The sequence below is a fragment of the Canis lupus genome, chromosome 9 (genome assembly GCF_003254725.2).
Source record: "Canis lupus dingo isolate Sandy chromosome 9, ASM325472v2, whole genome shotgun sequence".
Lineage (NCBI taxonomy): Eukaryota > Metazoa > Chordata > Mammalia > Carnivora > Canidae > Canis > Canis lupus.
The window spans coordinates 5,155,522-5,178,218 of record NC_064251.1 but is presented as its reverse complement, the minus strand read 5'-3'; the positions used below and the strand labels follow the sequence as shown (position 1 = coordinate 5,178,218).

Below are 22,697 nucleotides of genomic sequence, written 5' to 3'. Positions count from 1 at the left end.
CTTTATACATCTGAATTTTAAAGTTTTTTATGTGGTAAAATCTACACATTTTTTTAGTAATGTCCCTCTGCTTTTAAGCTTAGAGAATCCTCTCCCATTGAAAGTCAACTAAAGAATCGTCTAGAATTTATTCTGTCTTTAATGTTTGGTTTGCTTTGCTTTAATATAGTTAACTAGTTACTCCATCTGGAATTTATTTGTTAATCTGGTATGGAGTGAGTGCTAAGCTGATTTTTCCTCCCTAAATAGCTAACTAATTATGCTAATACCACATGCAGAATGACGGCCCTCCTCTACTAGTGTGTGGATCTGAAGGCGGAGGCGCTACGACCACAGAGCTTGGAGGCTGCACTGAGCACGATCACTTGCACCAGAACACGGAAGTGAACTATGTCATCCACTTGATTCCCTGTGGCCGGAGCCATGAAACAGGGTAAAGAAAAAGTTACTTACCTTTTCCAGGACTCAGATAAACACAGTACATTGTATTCAAATACAAAATAATCACCCCTTGTTCCTGCTTGGGGGGAGTGCCCACTGAGATGAAGCTGCGAGGGGACTGACTATTCCAGGCGGGGTAAATATTAACTGGATGCCAATGCTGAATTCCCAGGGAGGAAAAGAGGAATTTAATGATCAGTATCCAATTTTCCGTTGTAATGCTGGTTGGTTTTAATACAACATGACCTCAGCCAGCTTACTAAATACTGCAGCGTGCCAAGGTTTAATTACTTGTTGCAAAGTCAGGTAAAGAAGGATGAAAGGTGCAAAAAGCCAGCAAGGAGACCAGAGCGCTTGCTTCCTGGGCAGTCCCGGTGCTCAGCCCAACTTACCGAATGCTCTTCCGAGTCAGACGTCTGGGATGAGATGATGGGGTTAAAGCTGGTGGGAGACAAGGGGCCCAATTTTTTCCTCATGGCCCGGATCTGAAGCAGTGCCCGAAAGGCTAGAAGGAGGAAAAGGGTCATCAGACCACCCTGATGCCAAAGTCAGGGTGAACAAGAGCCCAGGCAGAAACCACAGCCCCCCTCCCGGTGCCAGTCAGCCTGCAGACCCTCCCGTGGGGTCTGGGCCTGAGGCTCTGGGACTCACGCAGTCGGCAGATGGGGCAGTTGTTTGCCTGGTAGCGCAGCGTGTCAGCGCACGTGTTACAGAGGCAGAGGTGGCGACAGGGCAGGATCAAGGTGTCCCGCACATCTGAGAGACACACCACACACTCAGCACTGTTATCGCTTACTTCATCCTCAGCCACCTGTCCCAGGAGACAGAAATGTAGCCAGTGATACAAACACCCCAGCGTCCTCTATTTTCTTTATAAGCAGCTTGCCCCAAGAGCTGAGACAAGTAGGAAGAACAAAATCTGACACTCACTTTGGACTTTACAGTTTAGCAAGTGAATTCGCATACTCGGTTTCCCTCATTCTGGGAGCTGTTTATCTCCAGCTTATCTGTGGGGGCTCAGAGTGTTGGGGCGAAACACAGGGAGATCACACAGGGAAGGGCAGGGGCCAAGTGAGAACCCTACCGGGTAACCGAGTGGCCAGGGCTCTCAGAGAAATTAATCCAAACCTGCCAATGCTTTTCATTTCCAAAGTGATATAAGCATAAGCATCTGGAATGAGGAAGAAAATACCCTCTTCGACCAAACTGATACCAGAGTTTGGCAGGCTAATTCCCTAGATCCTAGCTTTATCGGAGCATTTCTCCCTCTGCCTCCCGGGAAAAGCACATTCAGAATTTTGGATAGAACTTGCCTTAGAATCTTGTGTGTTGTACTTGTTTTCAATTCCATAGATCTCCTGAAGGAGGTAGCTGACGCCATCTACCTGAAGAGCAAACAGCAAAGTTCAAGGGCAGACTGATTCACCCCAGAGAAAGTGGGAACTCGCCCCTCAACCTTCTCTGGTAACCAAGGACTACTGATTCACAATGAAAAAAATCAAAGGCCTAGACAAATAAAGGATGCTTTTATTTACTTATGTTTTCTCTTTGACGGGGGTGGGGAGGGGTGTAGAAAATCAAATGTTTAATTCACCCACCATTATACCCAAAAGGGAACATAAAAGTTCACAGTACAACGTGTACTGCCGCTCACGGTTACAGATAGTTAAGAAAGCATAGTTAAGAAAGGCACAGACCAGCAAAACGATAGAGGAATATTCATCAAAATAAGAGCATTAACTATGTAATAGAAGTTAAGTGTGGACCTTACAAAAATAAAGGAATGGAGGGGTTCCTGGGTGACTCAGTCAGTCAAGCATCTGACTCTGGGTTTTGGCTCAGGTCTTGATCTCAGGGTAGTGAGATCCAGCCCTGCACGGGGCTCCGTGCTGAGCCAACAGCCTGCTAAAGTTTCTCTCTCCCTCTCCCTCTGTCCCTCCCCACCTTGCTCTCTCTTTCTCTAAAGTAAATACATAAACCTTTTTAAAAAATATTTTATTTTTCTTTAAAGATTAATTATTTTTAGAAAGAGTGAGCACAAACAGCAGGAAGGGCAGAGGAAGAGGGAGAGAATCTCCAGCAGACTCCACACTGTGCACGGAGCCCGATGTGGATTTGATCCCAAGACCCTGAACTGAAATCAAGAGCTGATGCTTAACTGACTGATCCACCCTGGCACTGCATAAATAAATCAATCTTTAAAAAAAATTAATAAAGGAATGGAAAAGAAAAAGAGAGGAGAAGAAACAGGCAGGGGAAAGAGGGGAACACACTACAAGTAAAGAGGGACAGTAGGACCTTGAATGGGAGGCCGACTAAGCCCCTCCACCTGCACGAGGCACCCCACTGCCCACACAGCCAGGGACCCCTCCTGGCCGTATTCCTTAAAATCCCAACTTTAATGCCCACTTGCCCTACACTGGGCCTTTCCTGTTTCTTTGCGGGAGCCCCTTCCACCTTCTGCTTCACCTGTCTCACTGGTCCCCTCCCCTAAGACCTAGCCTGTCACTGATTTCATATCTCACGATCCAGCTTGACAGACTGTGTTACTAATGCCAATTGAGCAATAGGAAAATAGATAAACCGTTTCCATACTATCTAGTTGTCCTAGAGAATGAGGCCTCCCCACAAGACAACTCACCAAGGCCTGGCCTTCCCTGGGCTCAGGATGTGTTTCCTCCTCTGCTTCTTACAAATTTTTTAAGATTTTATTTATTTATTCATGAGAGACACAGAGAGAGAGAGAGAGAGAGGCAGAGACACAGGCAGAGGGAGAAGCAGGCTCCACGCAGGGAGCCCAACGTGGGACTCGATCATGGGTCTCCAGGATCACGCCCTGGGCTGAAGGCGGCGCAAAACCGCTGAGCCACCTGGGTTACCCTCCCTCTTACAACTTATTTCAACCTACTGATTGATTAGATTGGAAAGGATATTATCAACAAATTTATACTAAGGTGTTATTGACTGCTACTGACCTCATGAAGAGGGGAGAGCACTTAACTCCAATGAATGAATAATCCAGAATTTCAGACATCTATCACCCATCTGCAGGGGGGCCTACCAATGCCACTGGCACTACTCTTCCCTCCTCACTCTCCATGACTCTGCTCCCACCCCTGCAAGAGTGGGAAAAAAGGGCTGGCACACAGCAGGGGTTAGGACTTCAAGCAGACATATGCATAACTTGCTGGTCATTCTGGAAGAGGGCAGATGGCCAGCAAACCTGGGATGTTAGAAAAGCAGTAGTGGGATGAATTAAGCCAAGGGCCCTAATTGGCTCTGAATTGGACCCCAACACTTTATCCTTTAGTTTGGAATGTTTCTCACCCTGGCATTTTGAATAAAAGAAGCTCTCCCTAAACCTAATGTCAAGAGACAAATCTTGTCCTTTCATTTCTCAAGTCCTTTGCTCAGATAGTGGCTGTCTCAACACCAACAATTCTGGAACAATAAAGACACCAAAAATCAGTATTCCTTTCAGGCCACCCACAGAGTCTCTAACACACAAAACCACTTTTTTTTTTTTTTTTTTTTACTTTTCTTTGATTTAAAAAAAGGGGGATGGAAGAGAAAGAAGGGTGCTTAGCAAAAGGGAAAAAAAAGATAAAAAAAAAAAAAAGAAGGGTGGGGGGGACGCCAAAGACCCCTGGCCATCAAATACTTACCACTTGTTTCTGTTTGAGGGGCTTGACACAGAAGGTTCCATCAGTGTGCTGAAATGAAAAAGGACAGTTATGACCAGGAAGGAGGGGCAATAAGGCACCAGGTGTTCTCGTTACTCCTCTCAATTACACTTGCAGGCGATTACAGACTCCTCATACCCGCGGGGCCTTCCAAGTACCCAGTCGGACCCTTCCACGTTAAGAAGAGGAAACCAAGGCTTTGGGAGCTGCAGGTTATGCAAGTTGGCAGCAGGGCTGGAACTAGACCCAAACGGAAGGAGCCCCCCACAGGGGACCCTGGCCTCTGAGCCGGACTCATCCTGCTGTGCTCAGGCAGCCAGCAAACAGGACTGCACATGGCCCCGCACAGTTAAATGTAATAAAGTAAGGCCCTGTAAAGTTACTCACCTTTTCAAAAGTGCCCAGCAGTACATGGCAATGGCCAAAATACTCTGAAAAAACAAAAAAATAAAGGCATACGGATGAAAAGGAGAGCCCAACATCACACCATGATGCCCATTTACCTTCCCGGATTCCCTGCAACTGGCAAACTAACGCTCTGGGCTGTCAGGAGAAGGGGTGAATTCTGTAACCCAGTGCTGCTCTAGTCAGTCTGAGGAGACTGCCTGCTGGGACCCCACAGAGAGGGCATGTTGGTCCAGGGCCACAGTGGCTGCCAGGCCTGTGCACCACAAAAGGGCAACGTGTACAGCAAAAGAAGACAGAAGGTGCCATTACCATCTCCTTCATCCACCACGGCGTGGACCACTAAAGGGTAAACCTCTCGGTCCAGATCAAAGCCAAGCTGAAGACAAAGAAGAGGGATAAAAAAGAAAAAAGACTTAACATGTTGAAATGGCACAATAGTCCACCAGAGAGGGAGGTGTCGTCAAGAAGCATTAATTTCATCTCTGCTCTCACTCATCAACCTCGTGACCAACTAAGTCTGTTTAATGGATGCCACCGTTTCTAAAGCCTCGTGGCTATAAAGCCCTCTAACTTGCAGGTTCATTTCTTTGAACACAGCTTTCTCCAAGTATCTGAGGTGAATGGGCTACTTGGGAACAGAAAAATGAACATTAGGTCCATCTGCTTAAGGGCACGAAGGGGAGCATGGCCTCCAAGCATCCAGGCAGCCCGGGCACTGGTGGCCGCAGTCCTGATGAGGCCCTAGGCCACTCTAGGTCTCCATGAGGAACCTGCTCCTGCGCTTCCTCCCAGCAGCCTGTCACCTCGTCCAGGGGCAGCTCACCTCCTCCTCTGCCCACTCCGAGGGGTCCACGGTGTGGGAGGGCAAGCAGAACTGCTGACACACCCCTCGCTTGTAGTGCACCGTCTCTGACTGGAGGCTGTTGTCTCTGGGGATGTAGCTGTTGAGCAAAAGGGAAGCAAAGCAAAAGTCAGCATCTAGTCCAGATGGATGGGCCGTTTCCTCTGTCCCATGCCTGGTCCCAATATCAACAGGCTCTAGGTATAGAGAAGAAAAGGAAAGAAAATATTTCCTTTATAATCCGTTTCCTTTGCTCTTGCTTGGTCAGGCCGCTAAACTTATCTATTCAATCCATATATCCACAGAAACGTAGCTTAATAGATTTTTTTTTAAATAGTATCTCGATGAAATGAAAGGTTCTGCTGCCATCTGCCACAGCACAAGATGGCACGATTTGAAGGGGAAAGGTGAGGAGGTGGGGGTCTGCAGAAGAAAATCCAAATTCAGGAGCCAGATCTCACCTGGTGGTAAAAAAGGTTTTCTTCCATGGGTGAGTGTGGAAGGCGTGGACTCTCACGCATCTGGGAAGGATGTGGCTCCCCTGGGCTCTTGTTCTTACCTGGCAATCCCATTCTGGAACTCTTCCGTGGCCTGATAGTAGATGGTGATGGCCACCCGAGCATCAGTGTCAAAGGTGAACTCCACGTTGTAGTGGACTTTAGCTCTGCTGGCCTCTTCTCCAGGGGTCTTCACTTCCTCGGCACACCTAGAGAACCACAAAGACTCAGCATTTTGGGGACTGCAAATCAGTATTTTTAAATTCATCTTTTAAGATTTTTAAGATTTTATTTGTTCATTCATGAGAGACAGAGAGAGAGAGAGAGAGAGAGACGCAGAGGCACAGGCAGAGAGAGAAGCAGGCTCCCTGCAGGGAGTCAGGTGTGGGACTTGATTCCAGGACCCTGAATCACGCCCTGAGCCAAAGGCAGATGTTCAATGGCTGAGCCACCCCGGCGTACCATATCTCTATTAAAAAAAAAAGATTTTTAAAATTTATTTGAGAAAAAGAATGAGAATGAGCAGGAAGGAGGGGCAGAGGGAGAGACAGAGAGAGAAGCAAACGCCCTGTTGAGCAGGGGGCCCAACATGAGGCTCGAGCCCAGGATTCAGAGATTACGCCCTGGGCGGAAGGCAGACACTTAACCAAATGAGCCACCCAAGTGCCCTCTCTCTCTCTCCTTTTTCTAACTTGATTCATTGTGAGCTTCTCTCCATGGCCACAGGCTTAGGCCTACATCTTCATTCCAAATGATGGCCAAATACCTCAGGACCACTGTTGTGGAGCATTTAGGTGGTATCTGATAACTTCGAGGAGCTACAATGAACACTTGTACATTGGTCAGACCTTGCTTCCCCCCCCCCCATAATCAGAGTTACTAATCATAGTTTACCTAGTTTCCACAAGGCTTGTCACAAAACCAGCAGGCCCCTTCCTCTTCCTCCTCTTCAGAGACCATCTTTACCTCTTTTAGCTGCTCATTTTGGCATTTACCTGCATGTTTCTATAGAACATGCTTGGATGATTCTTGACTTTTCAGTTTCAGGCATTATCCACTGACTTTCTACCATGGGAGCCAAGATTTCTTTCTCTTTCACCATGCTGCCTCATATAACTACCCCCCACCCCACCCCACCCCACCCCAGCGAATCATGAGCTACATTATGATTCTGGTAGTTCATGTTTGTGTCTGCATTACTGCGATTATATTAATGTGATTCCCAGCTTAGCCACAGAGTAATCTCTGATTATTTTTATTTTCCTACATCAGTTTTTCTTGGGAGTTTATGCTCATTTCCTTTCTCAGTTGCTCAGTTTTCTGTGTCCTTTCTCACTGATCCAAACCCTAGCCCTCAGTTGGCTGGTTAAATCTCTCTGTGTTTAGAGGCTCTGGGTGCTCTGTACATTTAGTCTTCTTGCAGAGGTCCCCTCCAGACCCCAGGCACTCTCTCCCTGCACACAGCCGCCCAGAGCCACCCTCTCCTGTTACCCTGGGGAGTCCTACCTCTTTCCTGCATCTCCTGTCTTCTTCCTCATGATACACTTTCATTGTGGCTGGGCCCCCCTTCCACTAGCCTCCTGGAAAAGGATGTGTTGGAGGGATAAATTTTTTGAGAGATTTTATTCTATAGTCACACTGCATTGAAAGTTTGGTTGAGTAAAGAGTTCCAGGTTATAAATACTTCTAAAAGGCCATTTGAAAGTACTGCTACATTATCTCTCAGCTTCTAGTGTTGCTCTCAAGAAGCTATTCCAATTGCTGGTCCTGTTTTCCTTTGATGTAAGATGTCCACCTTATCCATTGAGGTGGGCATTCCAGTGGTCCTTGCAATTTAGAACCTCAGGCCCTCTGGTTCTGGGAAATTTTCTTAAAATTAGTTATGTCATTAATGATGACTTCCTTCCTTCTATATTCTCTGTTCTCTTTCTAGAATCATTAGTTGGATGTGGGGCTTTGTACATAGGTACTCTATTCTATCTTTCCTTTTCTGTTTTCTGTATCTCAACCTTTTCACCCCACTTTCTGGAATATTTCAACTTTTCCTTCTCCACCCTATTGACTTTTTCATTTCTGCTACCATGTTCTTAATTTCTGAATCTTTTTTCCCTCTGTTGATTTGTACTGCCACTTGCCACTATCTTTCATGTATAGGCATCCTTACACATCTAAGAATCTTTGGTTGTCTGCTCATATGTAAGAAATTTAAAACCCCAGAGTCGATTGGGTGGCTCAGTCGCTTGAGTGTCTGACTCTTGGTTTTGTTTCAGATCATGCATGATCTTGAGGTCCTGGGATGAGCACTGTGTTGGGCTCTATACTCAGCAGGGAGTCTCCTTCTCCCTCTCCCTCTACTCCTCCCCCTGCTTGCATGCTCTCTCTCTCTCCCAAATAAACAAAATAAAATATTTTAAAAAAGAAATTTAAAACCCCTGATTGGAACTCTGCATGCATGGTGTGGTATGGGGACCCTGGGCTTCCGTGGGGTCTTTGGAGGAATCTTCAAGGCCCATCTCTTTGGTCTTCCCATCTAGGAGGCTCCAATTCCTCAGAGACAGCGTTCCTCTCTTTGGATGAGGGCCTCGGGAGACAGGCTGGAAGGTTCAGCATCCAGTGTACCTGGCTTTTTAGTGTACCCCCCTTTTAGTACTGAGATCAACCTTAGCTGTACCTGGGTCCCCCAAATCCAGAGTCTCTGTTTTAACTTTTCCATTGAAACTCATCTGTCAGGGGATCCCTGGGTGGCTCAGTGGTTTAGCGCCTGCCTTCTGCCCAGGGCGTGATCCTGGAGTCCCGGGATCGAGTCCCACATTGGGCTCCTTGCATGGAGCCTGCTTCTCCCTCTGCCTGTGTCTCTGCCTGTCTCTCTCTCTCTCTCTCTCTCTCTCTCTGTGTGTGTCTCTCATGAATAATTAAAGAAAATCTTAAAAAAAAAAAAAAGAAAATCATCTGCCAGCCTTCCATCAGGGTGTGGGGAGGGCAGCTCTGGCTGTGCGGCCTAAGGGAGGGGATCTGATGGCCTCCTCAAAAGGCTTCCTGCCAATCCTCTTCATTTTAGCCATCCACTTCGGCGTCCAGAGATCCTGATACTGCCAATTCCTGAGCCTTTGGGGGCAACAGTTCAACTGGGTGACTCTTGGCTTTTCCTTCTGCTTGCTCAGGATTCTGACTCCGGGGTCTGCTAGGTTATTTAACACTTGCCTTTGTTCTAGTCCCTAAACCACATTGGTGCAGCTCCTTTCCCATCTCCCCAGTTCTTCTGGATTGATGCTTTTAGTGGCTTTTGCTGGAAGCAAAAGATGTTCAATTCTCCATCTTTACCTGGAAATCTATGGATCAGAATCTACCCTATTCCCATAATCTCAGAAAAACAGAGCAAGAACACCATTCACTCTAACAGTTATTGAATAGCAGGTGTTTTTCCTATTATCTTGTTGGAATTCTGACCATGGCCATGAAAGGTGAAGTGTGGTGTTGCTCTCTACAGATGGGAAACTTGAAGCTCGGGACTTATGTGAGCATGGTGCTTGCAGAGCTGGGAAGCAAGCTTGTTTTCGGCTTCCAGGTGGGGTTCTGCTGGCTCTCTGCTGGAGCTGTGGCCAGGCTGCCAGGTTCAGAGGCCAGGGCCAGGGCCTCTCTGCAGCTCAGGCCTTTGAGCCATAGCTATCAGGCCATGTGTGATTAAAGAAACAAGGTGCATAGAGTGACCTCAGGAGCCTCAATCCATTCTGCTGCCACAGGGACTGCCCCAGGGAGGGGGAACTACCCTAGGGAGGGCTAGTGCCAGCTGCAGGCTGCTCCTTGGTAGAGCACCTCCATGGCCTCCTGGTCCCCAGAGCAGACTCCAGGGCTAGGGGAATAGTTGGAGAAGCAGCCAAAACTTCTGCTTTGACAAATGAAATATAAAAGTTAAGAAGAAATACAGAAAGTAAATCAGTGATTGCTTAGGTCTGGAAGAGGGTTTCAGGGAAAATGTGGAGTCATCACTAATGAGTTTATGATCTCTTTTAGGGGTGATAAAAATGTTCTCAATTTCTTTTTTTTTTTTTTAAGATTTTATTATTTATTTATGAGAGACACAGAGAGAGAGAGAGAGAGAGAGAGATAGAGAGAGAGGCAGAGACATAGGCAGAGGGAGAAGCAGGCTCCATGCAGGAAGCCTGACGTGGGACTCAATCCCAGGACTCCGGGATCACATCCTGAATTGAAGGCAGACACTCAACCACTGAGCCACCCAGGTGTCCCAAAATGTTCTCAATTTCAATGGTAGTGATGATTGCACAACTCTGAATATACTAAAAACCACTGAATTGTACACTTTAAATGAGTGAATTGTACAGACAGTATGTAAGTTGTATCTTAATAAAGTATTAAAACAATGTGCAGAGAGAAATAAACTTCCTAATGCAAATAGAACTGACCTATACAGGCATAAAATGGACTCAGAGTCATCTTCTTTGTCCATTTAGAAATATCTGGGACCTGTGATTTGCCCTAGCCAAATCTGTCTTCCCAGGGGACCAATGAGCACAATTAGCAGACTGGTGTACTATCTGGAGGGCAGCCTCGGTGTCAAAATTACACTATTTTAGAGCCTACACAGAGAACGCAAGTGTTGATAATAATATTGATGATGATGATTAACTAACCAGCTGAAAGCACAAGTTCCTCAGAGGAAGAACACATGAGGTGATGAGTAAACATAACAATAAAAATAAGGACTTTATATTCCAACTTCAAATATCCCATTTTTCCCTAGGCTTGCTGAAGCGTCTGCAAGATTTACTTTTTCCCTCAATAATTCTTCTTTTTTTTAAAAAAAATCATAAAACAAGGATAATAAGGACTGCTTCCAGGAAAGGGAAAAGTCCTTCACAAACACAGATGCCAAGTTTTGAATAATCTAGATGTGGGAAGATCTAAACTCCATGGACGGGCGGGGGGTGGGGGGGTGGCAGGGGGCTGCTCCATCAGTGCCAAGGCAGGTCACATCCCTGAGGCCCGGGGGATCAGACTCCAGACTCTGGGTCTGCCAGGAACGGCTTCCCATGTCTCTGGGTCTTGTACCCAGAACCTGGCCCAAGCTCCGCCCCGGTGGGAACTTACTTTACAAGTCTTAGTGTGTCCTTCCGGATGTTGATCAGGCTTCTCAGAGTCTTCACGGGTTCTTGGGGAGGCGGGGCAGCATAGGGAAACTGTCAGAAACAAAGTGGGAGAAGGTAGTGTGTTTAGAGACCAGTCACTGTTCCCCGCTGGTACCAAGCTTCATGGCTGACAAAGAACAGCCTTCTGAAGTTAGATGGGAAGGCACCACACTCTCTTAAGTGAGGACACTGGGACCCGACACGTTAAGTGAATTTGCTCAAGGTCACAGCCAGTGGCAGAATGGGGGATTCGTTTTGGCGTCAAGAGGGCTAGATTTATCTGCTTTTTCCATTATAGGCAGCTTATTTGAGTCAGCATTCAAAATGTGGATAACTAATAAAAATTCCTACTGAAGTTCCAAATACCAAAGGACACACTGTGGCCGAGTTAATCACAAAAGGCTTTTCCATCTGACCTGAGACAACAGGGAGCCAAGACCCGCAAGGGTTTTCCTTCAGTGAAGCCACATGGTGTCTTCGGAATTTAGGAACTGCAAATAAAAGAGAACCCCATCATGTGTACAGAGCGGAGGCTGCAAACAGTGAAGAACAAATTTTCCCTGCAGCTGGTTATATAAAGCAGAGTTCTTGAAAATGTGAGCCAGGAGCTATTTTGAGGTCATCAAAGGTTTATGGTCGTCTGCCGTTTCCCTTATGTTTTCATTCTATCCCCATTGAGATGTGGAGTTCTGCATGATGATAATGAGATAGGGAAGGGGACATATTACAAAATTTAAGTAGGGGGGGGGCTTTCAGACACTTAAGAACGATTTTAAATGCCGCCAGTATTGTTCTAGTGTTATCTGGACAATGAACATTCTTTACACATAATTTACAGAAAACCCACCCACCAGTCTTTGTAGCTTGGCAAAACTGCAGTACTCCTAGCTCTAGAAGAGTCTACCTCCTAGTGCTGGGATCAGAAAATAGGACACCCACATGATACTCTAATTGCGCCTTCACAGATTTTTGCTGAATATGGTTCTTTTTCTTGGGAAACATAATTTAACCTATGGTACATCTGATTTTATGTATTCAGTATGATTGCTGATAATTCCCTTGTATGAATGTGACCCTTAAGCACATACATTCAGTCTACCTTATGAGCGTTGGCTTTTCTAATTACAAAGCAATACATGTTCGAGCAAAAAATCTGAAAAACACACAAAAAATACAAATCAGCCACAATTTCACCGCTCAGCAATACCAAAGTTAATACTGCAGAATGTGTCTCTCCCGATAGGAGTCCATCCCCTCATCCATCCATCCATCCATCCATCCATCCATCCATCCATCCATCCACTCACCTACCCTTTTCTGTATCTAGGCACGGTTTCAAACTGTGCCCACTATTTCATGTTCTTTCTCACTTAGAAAGATGTGGTAAACGTTTCAAGAGTCTACAATCTGGCAATAGGACTACACACATTGGAGAAAGGAAAGGAGCATACTTTATTTAATTAATTCCATAGTATTCAATGTTTTCCATTAGTTTTACTCTTTTTAAAAATTTTTGTTTTTTGAGGTTTTTTTTTGGGGGGGGGTTGTTTGCTTTTGTTTTTTGCCGATACAAATGTTATGGTGAGTGCCTTGTCCCGACATTTCTGTGTGCTTATTTGATTACTTCCTTAGGACAAATTCCTAGAAGCGGAATTACTGGATCAAAGAGTAAGCATATTTTTAAGACTTTAAAAAATATTTTGCCAAATTGTTCTCCAGAAAGCTGATTCCAATTTTGCTCTCCCACTGGCAGCATATGAGGAGGCTTTTCTATAGGAAAGCTACAATTCTAGTTCAGATCCACTCTGTGGCCCTTTTCCCCACACCCTACTTCCCTAGGCTGTCACACTAAAGGAATTTAAAACAATTTTAAAATAAGCTTAAGCAAAAAGTAATTAGGCAAGAAAATCCGACACAAATGCTAGTCTATTCTAAAGCCAAAATAAATGACTTTGAGATTAAAATTTTTTTCTGGAGTAGCAAAGTTAATCATATTCATTTGCACAGGTACTTGGGAGTTATCCATAACTCCTACCTGAGTTTTTTTTTTAAAAGGCAATTCTTCCTTCATTCTTCACCCTTTTCCCCCAAAGAGAAAAATAGAAGGAAAATGAAAAAGAAAGATGAGTGTTCCTCATCTTCCACTTAGAATAATCCCAGAGTCTCAATTCTCTGTCAGAAAGGAACTGACCTCAAAGGTTTGGTCCAGTAGTCCCTGAGCAGTCCAAACTTTATTCTCTGCCTGCTAGTCTTTACCTAAAGCCTGTTTTCATTCTGAAAATTGAAACAGAATTCCAGAAACTGCTTTTAGGATCCTTCATGAGGCTGTTCAGTTATGTACTCCAGAATGATATCTGAGAAATGGGAAGGAGTTCCATTAGGCCACCTTGAACTTGAAGCAAGAAGTCAGGATATGCCTTACAGAAGGCTTGGCAGCCTTCCTCCATCTGTGGGCCTGGTGGCATGTTTTGTACTATACAGAAAAGGCCATTTCTTCTCATTGACTGGCCTGGTTGTGCCAGGGTACTTGTCTCTAAGAGGAAACACTCTGGCCCTTCCTTGTCACCACTCACTCTCTAACTCAGTGGATGTTTACGGAGTATCTACTATGCGCTAGGATCAGGCTGGGTTCTTTAGATAAACATTTCTAAAAAATTTTTACTCAATTGTGGCAAAATACACATAATACAAAAATTTTCACCCTCACCACTTTAAGCACAGAGTTCAGTGGCCTTAAGTACATTCATATGTCATGCTACCATCACCACCATCCATCTCCAGTTTAGACACATTCTTTTAGGGCACCTGGGTGTCTCAGTCAGTCAAAAGTCTGCCTTTGGCTCAGGTTATGATCCTGGGATCCTGGGATTGAGCCCCATGTCCGGCTCCCTGCTCAGTGGGGAGTCTGTGTCTCCCTCTGTATCTGCTCTCTCTCAAATAAATAAATAAATAAATAAATAAATAAATAAATAAATAAATAAAATCTTTAAAATAAATAAATAAATACATTCGTATTTAATATTCTTAACACTAAAAACATGCATACAAGATTGTCAGGTCCTTGAGGAACTAAAAAATATGTTGGTTGATTAGACAAATGAAGAGTATCAGTATTAAAAAAAAAAGAATATCAGTATTAACATCCTTATTTTGCAGATAAAGAAACTGAATTCATTATATTTGTGTAATTATTGAAGATCCAGGGCTATTGAGTAGTAGCATTAGGATTTGAACCCAGAATCAGGAGTTGACTCCAAAGTCACATTCATTACCTTGCAGCTGTCTCAGCTAGTGAGAGGCAAGTCTACAGGCTGCTCTGAGCCCCGGAGAACTCTAGGAGCCCAAGTAGAGTGTAGAGTCTGACAGTCGTAAACACTTGCTGCAAAAGATATCAAATCCTGTTCAGGTTCTGGAAGCTAGTCGAAACTCTGGATTATATTCTTTTGCTTAGCCAGCAGTACATACAAAAGCTACCTAATGCCACACTCCTTTTAAATTTCAACAGGAGTATCTAAGGTCTTAGAGAAAAGCTTTCTTGGAGCACAGCATGACAAAATCCTTTTGTTTGCAAGATCTAATGGCACCTGCAGAAGGCATGAACGTACATCCGCGGTAAGGCAGTGCCAGAGAACACTTCCAGCAGCAGAAGCAGCCACTGTTCACCTGCTGCCCGAGGTGCTCAAATGCATGGCATTGACAATAATTTCTAGAACACAGTGGTTTCTCCTCTAAACTATTTTCAAAGAACAAAGATGTGTACCCATGCATTCAACACTCTCACTTCGCCCTGAATCCCGTGCTGGACCTGGGATTCAGTGAAGGACTGGGCTCACCCTCTCCTGGTTCTGTCTGTAGGGGGACCAGAGCTATGACTCAGTACAGCACTCTCTTAGGACTGACCTGCCATGTCTGTACTGAAAATAGCCCAAATCTCAGAATCATTTAATTCCCAAACACCTCTAGTGCAGGAGTAAAGAAAAGGTCAGCCAAATGAACTCTTTCAATGGGCCCCAGGGAACTCCCCATCGAGATTCTGAGTGAATACTGACCAAGTTCCTCTTTGGCCTTTTATCCTAGCGCTCATCAGTTTCCTTTTACTCTTGCCTGACACTGGCCAAGTGCCACCTAGTGACCAAATGAGGAACTGCCAGCTTAGACTGAACGGAAGAAGTGTGGCTGAGTGTGGCTGTGTGTGTACACACACATACAAAATATATGTATAGACACATATATGTGCATATATATATCAACCATATAGCCTAGATTATTTTAAACCATTCTAATTTCAAACATTTTGTTAAACTACCCCAACAGAGTGCCCTCACATTTTGTTGTAGAAAATATGGTCACAATGCATATGAGGTCGTATCTTATTTTAGTTGCAAATGATTGGGCAATTTCCAGTAGTCTATAAAAAGGACTATAGTCATTCAGAAACATAATTAATTAACTTGAATAAAAAGTGTTTTTGTAAAAATATAATTTGCTAACATTTGCTATTAGCTTCAGGCCTAGCCATATGCACACAGCATCCTAAATTTGGCCGTCGGGGGCTCTTTGGCATTGGCTACTGTGTCTTTTTGCATGCTTCCATCATTTTTTAGCACTTTCTTACTTTCTAGCACCACAAGATATTCCCATTAATCTTATGTTTTTCTCCAATCCCTGGAATCGATTATGTCTCCAAAGAACCCTGTTCTTGTTTTTGTTTTTTCAGAGAAGTCTACTTCATACCATTATGTATTCACTAATCTTTCACTAATGGTCTGTTTCTAGTTTTCACTATTAGAAATAATGATGCCATGAACATTCCTTGAAGGGAATCTTAATAGGAAAAAAGGGGAAAAAACAGGAGAAAGAAGGGTGGAGGAGAAAAACAAATTAAAATGCACTAATTCAGTTTTTACTTAGGAAAGAAAATGCCCCAAATGCCAAATCTCTGCTTCCAAAGAGAAAGGATATTATTTTAGAGAATCTATAATTAAAATAGAAAAGTACTCATTTTATACATTAGCAGACATGTAATATTTGTGCCAAAGAATCAAATAATAGTTACTATGGAAACCAACATCTGGGGTCATATGAATAACTCATTTACAGCACCACACAAACCTTTTCTTTTATAGATTTTAGGGCTTTTATATTTAAATTTCAGTTCCTTTTTATTTGATGTCTGCTTATTTTCTCAGCTTTCTCTACTTCCCCTCTTCTCAGATGTGTAGTGTGTCCAAGACTTACCAGTGGGTATTTTTAGACTGGTGATGCTTTAGAACATTTTCTTAGATCAGTGTCGGGAGAACAGTTTAGTCTCGGCTTGAATGCTGTGAAATGAATACAGATTTGCCTATTTAACCAGCTGCAGCCCTGAGACAGACTGTATTGTGCCTGCTGCAGACCAGAACATCAAATGAGCTATATTTACAACAGTAAAACCCCTTTTCACTCATTTCCCATCCAATCCTCATGGGGAGTCAATCAATCACTAGTGTAGAAAGACTGGTGATCACAAAGCTGACAACACGCAAGACACTCTTTTCACTTATATAGAGATGTGAGGGAGACACTAGGAGGGTGTCACAGGATGACCTTAACACAAAGATGCTTGGTGTTCAGGTTTGGTTACCAAAGGAATCAATCCAAGAAGGCAGTCTATTTATAGTCTGTTAACTCCCCTGCAAGGTCCCCTGGCAGGAAGCACACAGGGCCAATGTCATGGCTCTGTGACATCACATCTAATGTTGACCTTTTTCAAAATATTTAAACCCTAGGATGAATATACCCAATTAACCAATTCTCTCCAATCACCCTAATAGGTGATAAGAAAAGCATGAAAAAATCCACTGCAGAATAAAGCATCCACCATAAAATCACACAGATTTAGGTCAATGACCATTGCTATGTACCGCTTTGGTGACAAATGAAACCTATTCAACTTTCAGTTCCCCACTGATAGAAAGCTCTCACCAAGACACAGCACCCTCTCCCCACCCCCAGCAGGACCAAGATAAAGCACAACCCACTCATACTGTGCTTCTAAAATAAAAGTACCTTCCTGAGGATGAGCTGTTTTTAGATATAAAGGATTTTGCCTAACACTACCTAATTTTAAGGGGGGTTAAAAGGGAAAAAAAGAAGTACTTTTATTAAAGCGACACAGTCATCTTTTTCCTTCAGCAAGTTGGTAAATAATGACTAATGGTCAGAGAAACTATTCCTTACAGACAAGCACTCCATTCTAGACGTCTGACTTCCGGATTTCATCTGGTCAGAAGACCCACAACCCAGCACACAAATAAGAATCCACTTTTCATTTAAGAGAGTTTGAGATTCCTGACACTATCTGTAAAGAATGTGCCAAGAGAGACAAGCACTAGTATTCGTCGAAACAGGTATTTAAAAATATACAGCACATATTTTTTCTTTCCCCAAAGAAGCATATGAATGTTCTAATGTCACCAAGTGTTAGTTTTCCAGTCATTTTTCAGCAGGCCAATTACTAAGACGGGCAAGGGGAACAAAGTCTTCTTCATTCCATATTTCAAAAACAAAAAACCATAAGCTAGTCTTCAATTTGAAAAACTGCAAGCTGTCTTTCTGGGCTCGCACTGAAATATACTGACTCTAAACAACATAAATAAGGTCCAAGTTTAATTATAAGAGTTGTTAAGTCTCCTCTCATAGTCCTGGAAAGAAAATATGCTCTGGCTTGAGAAACAGAGTAACAGTATGAAATACAGAAAGTTAAGTTTACAAGCCAATCGACTGCAGGATTCTCAGCCCTGGTAAGGTCTGGTCACTTTGGCGAGGCTCTCTATTTGCAGATATAGCCCTAGGGAGAAAGCCATTATTCTGAATCAGTAACCTTATTGAGATTTTATTTTCTTTAGATAACCATGAGATTCGGAAATCCCATAGAATGAGAATAAACTAGTATACAATAAAAACCTATAGCATATGTCTTGGTAACTTTCATTTCTAAGTTATTAATATTATGATCTGTATTCTGCAGCTAATTTAACAAGGTGACATTTGCTCCACCTTGCCCTGCAAAACTTCTGAGAGCTCTGATTATTCTTTGGTCACCCTTTAGTAGCAGTAAATACTCAAGGTTATATAACCCAACTGAGCTACTTTATTTGGCTCATATGAAAGCGTAAGCTCATTTAAGTTCTCTATATAGTGAAATCTAGCAGCTAGAACTATAACTTTTATGTCCTAAGATGGTGAATCTCAGAGACAAGATGCACATATTACAATATGCCATGTGCAGAGTCTGACTCCAAGGTTGATTTTTGTCATTGGCTTCCCTGCATCCTGTTCCAGCACTTCCTTGGCTCCCTACCTGAGATCTCTACATCTCTCCATGTCTGCCACCTGTTACCCCTCAGCCCATCCTTGCAAATCTCCACTCCTTCAGCCACATTCTTTAACACCTCTAATTTTCCTAACCTCAGCAACTATGTCTCTATGGCTCTTCCTCTTTTTACTGATTTCCCACATGTTATTAAGACCTGAGGGGATCCCTGGGTGGCGCAGCGGTTTGGCGCCTGCCTTTGGCCCAGGGCGCGATCCTGGAGACCCGGGATCGAATCCCACGTCGGGCTCCCGGTGCATGGAGCCTGCTTCTCCCTCTGCCTGTGTCTCTGCCTCTCTCTCTCTCTCTCTCTGTGACTATCATGAATAAATAAATAAAATTTAAAAAAAAAAAAAAAAAAAAAAAAAAAAAAAAAAAAAAAAAAGACCTGAGCTTCTGGGCAGCCCGGGTGGCTCAGCGGTTTAGCGCTGCCTTCAGCCCAGGGCCTGATCCTGGAGATCCGGGATTGAGTCCCACGTCGGGCTCCCTGCATGGAGCCTGCTTCTCCCTCTGCCTGTGTCTCTGCCCCACCCCCCTCTGTGTGTCTCTCATTAATAAATAAATAAAATATTTAAAAAAAAAGACCTGAGCTTCTGATCATCTTTCAGGCCTTATCAGGGTGATTCCAGCTCGTGAAGAATAAATAGGTCTCCAAGCACTAATCATAAACCTTCTGAGACTATAAATAGCCAAGTTCCAAGTTTAAACAGGGTACAAAACAAAGATAGTACAATGGATAATAGTTCCCTAAGAAGCAATACATGGCCACATCTAACAGAATTAATTTGACTCCTAGGATTGTAATTCCTGGCCTTTAATGCAAAGATTCCTTTTTTTTTTTTTTTAAAGATTTTGTTTATTTATTTGAGAGACAGAGAATGAGAGAGCATGAGTGAGATGGTGAGGGGCAGAGAGAGAAGCAGACTACCATCGAGCAGGGAGCCCGACGTGGGACTTGATCCTGGAACTCCCAGATCATGACCTGAGCTGAAGGCAGACGCTCAACTGACCAAGCCACCCAGGCGCCCCAATGCAAAGATTCTGTAAGTGCTAGTTAATGATCTGTTAAGAAAGCATAGCTCTGTAATTAAGCGGGATGTCAAAAGTTCAGCAAGAGGATTTAGTGACTGGCTTCTAACAAATAAATTATGGAAAAGTAAAGATGTATATGGGTAAGCTTGACAGACACCACCCTGACCAAGTGATCAAGGTCACCATCAGCAGTAACAAGTCACCAGCTATCATGGACCTCTGAGATGAGGCAATTAGAGGAGCACTTACCTCTGTGGTATTCTTCCCCTAAATCCCTGCTCTAATCGCAATAAAACAGCAGAAAACCGAAATCAAGGGAAGCTCTACAAAATACCTAACCAGTACACTTCCGAATTATCAAGGTCATGAAAAATAAGGGAAAACCAGGAAACTGCCACAGATTAAAGGGGGTGAGGAAATGTGACAAGAAAAGGTGAGGGGGAATCCTGGATTCTATTCGGAGCTGGAAAAGAGAAATGAGTGGAAAAACTAGTGTAATCCTAATAAAGTCTATAGTGGGTTTGGGTTTTTTGTTTTGTTTTGTTTTTGTTTTAGGCTTTTTTGGGGGTTTTTTGGTTTGGCTTTTTTTGCGTGTGTGTGAAAAGAAAGCTGAGTAAAGTCTGTAGTTTTAAAAAATAGTAACGTACCTATGCTAATTTTTAGTGGATAAGTGTACCATGGTCGTGTAAAAGGTTAACATTAGCAGAAGCTGAAAAAAAAAAAAAATACATTAGCAGAAGCTGGATGAAGGGTATATGGGAATTCTCTACTACCTATGCCATACAATTATTAAAAAAAAAAAAAAAAGAGGTTCAGCAAGAGAAATGCTGAGATGCAATGGAAAGCAGAAGATCTCAAAATAGAAGGCGTAGGTCTTGGCTCTTGTACTACTGGTTGTATAATTTCTGACAAATCATGCTACCTCACTAAGTCCCCACTTCCTTGCCAGTAAAATATGTTTAATATTAGCTACCTCATAATTGGTGTGATTAAAGGCTGTCCAATTAGGAAAACAGAAACCACACTGGTCATTTTAATGGAGAGAATTTAATATAAGGCCCTGATTCAATAGGCATAAGACAAGAGAAGGGGATGCTGAACATCTGAGGGAGTGACCTCAGGAAGCAGCTCCCTCCCCATGGGGCTGAGGGAACAGAGGGGAGTGGTGGGGGTTTTCAGATCCCAGAGCCTGGCTGAAGCTAGGGCTCAGAATTCTTCTTTTTGAATATACTTGACAGAAAGAAACTGAAGAGGACACAGATAGGGTATCCCTGGGTGGTGCAGCGGTTTAGCGCCTGCCTTTGGCCCGGGGCGGGATCCTGGAGACCCGGGATCGAGTCCCACGTCGGGCTCCGGGTGCATGGAGCCTGCTTCTCCCTCTGCCTGTGTCTCTGCCTCTCTCTCTCTCTCTGTGTGACTATCATAAATAAATAAATAAATAAATAAATAAATAAATAAATAAATAAATAAAAATTAAAAAAAAAAGAGGACACAGATAGATGGAAAGACAAATATTGCATCCTCATGGAGTGGGAGATTCAATTTTGTTACGTCCATATTACCCACGCAATCTACAGATTCAGTGCAGTGGGTCTTTCTGAGGTGGGTCCTTCTCCTACTCCAGCCCTTCCAGTATCCCTGTTGGTGGAGCCTGGTGGGGAGCAGTGGGTGATGGAGAAATATGACCCCTGGGCCCTAGGCCCAGCATCTGGGGTGGTGAGGGGCCAGGAGACAATGGCTTAGCTATTTAACTGTGAAATAACTTTGTACACCATCACCTCTGCCTACTGGTACTTATTACTATCATTACTTCTATGGAGTGCTGAGGCCAACCGCATGCTTTCCTCTTCCTTTTAAACATATTTTAAGGTATGGGTTAGCTGAGGGTATACACTGGTGGTGTTTACAGCATTTAAATTTTTAATAAATAGAATATATGACTAGGGACTACATTCTATTATTATGGCAACCTTTACTGCAAAGCTCGTTTATTGGTATACTGCCTTCTAAAGATCAAGCACCTATCTGATTGACTTCTGTAATCATCAGGGCTGCTATTTTACTCAATGGGCCTGGCAAGACCATTTTAGAAAATGCAATAAGTGTGCTTCTTGGGGACACTATTACATAATGTAATGAACTGTTATTTGACTCAGAAGTCTTGGTTTTGGGGGAATCCCTGGGTGGCTCAGTGGTTTGGCACCTGCCTTCAGCCCAGGGCGTGATCCTGGAGTCCTGGGATGGAGTCCCAGGATTGAGTCTCACATTGGGCATCCTGCATGGAGCCTGCTTCTACCTCTGCCGGTGTCTCGGCCTCTCCCTCTCTCTCTCTCTCTCTCTGTGTCTCTCATGAATAAATAAATTTTTTTAAAAAAGAAGTCTTTGGCTTTTATAGAATTTGTAGAACAGTTTCACTACAAACTAAGGCTACTATGCATATCTTTAAAAGCTGAAAAAATTTTTTTTCTTTGAAATGCAACAGCAATAAGCATAGTTTCCCGTAAGGTGGCGTGTATGATGACAACAGGAAGCAGAGGTGAGAGTATGTACATTTAGCTTCAATATGTTTCAAAGAAATTTCGAGGAAATGCCTACAATACAGATGCTTTAGTTTCACTGCTGAATACCACAGCAGATCTTTGTGTTCTGGTTTAAGAAACAGCATTAAACAACAAACCACAAGTTCAAGTGTTTTAGTGCCACTTTCCAAGTCAGCAAAACTTAGGTCATAAAGTTCCTTTCTCAGAGCTTCTGTGAAACTGTGCAACTCGTGTATCATGTCCTCCCCACGTGTGTATATGACTGATCTTCCTGCGAGATTATAAACTCGAGGAAAAAATTCATGTCAGAGTTGTCTTTGTTTCGCATAGAATGATTAGAACAGAACATGTAGAAGATAGAGATAGATATCTGTAGCATGAATACATGAATAAGATCTTCAAAAGAGCACAGCATGTGCCTGCCATGACTCTCAGGGTTCTGAATAATTGCCCCTCGGGCAGAATGGCCAGCTGGGACTAATAATGTTCACAAAATAACTGGAAAACACACACTAGCAAGTGTTTTTTTAATAAAGAGTTTGTGCATCAATATGTATTAGCTTTAACTAGAAGCTAAGACCCACTGGTCTTGCCAGTGAACTGCATGCAATACCAGAGAATGAAAATGAGATTATTTAATAAAGTGGTGGCAATACCAGGGTCTGGAAGACCCAGTGTCGGGTCTCAGTTCTTGCACTTACTGATAAGTGAGACTTCGGTGAGTAATTTATCGTCTCTGGGCATCAGTTGCCTCATC

General features: G+C 43.5%; 1 protein-coding gene across 5 annotated transcripts in view; it reads right to left on the bottom strand.

The window, feature by feature from the left end:
* Window positions 1–22,697, bottom strand: part of RNF157 (ring finger protein 157) — a 79,816-nt gene that overhangs the window by 17,058 nt on the left and 40,061 nt on the right. For 4 of the 5 annotated variants that reach the window (XM_025468073.3, XM_025468074.3, XM_025468076.3 and 1 more), the window contains exons 3-11: window positions 10,977–11,065; window positions 5,933–6,079; window positions 5,356–5,473; window positions 4,842–4,908; window positions 4,512–4,555; window positions 4,107–4,154; window positions 1,755–1,826; window positions 1,093–1,252; window positions 834–946 (exon numbers count right to left, since the gene is read on the bottom strand). In XM_025468073.3, the coding sequence (XP_025323858.1) occupies window positions 834–946; window positions 1,093–1,252; window positions 1,755–1,826; window positions 4,107–4,154; window positions 4,512–4,555; window positions 4,842–4,908; window positions 5,356–5,473; window positions 5,933–6,079; window positions 10,977–11,065 (858 nt within the window). Of the gene's footprint in view, window positions 1–833; window positions 947–1,092; window positions 1,253–1,754; window positions 1,827–4,106; window positions 4,155–4,511; window positions 4,556–4,841; window positions 4,909–5,355; window positions 5,474–5,932; window positions 6,080–10,976; window positions 11,066–12,113; window positions 12,168–22,697 lie in introns of those variants that run through there. The other variant, XM_035720727.2, reaches the window with a different exon arrangement.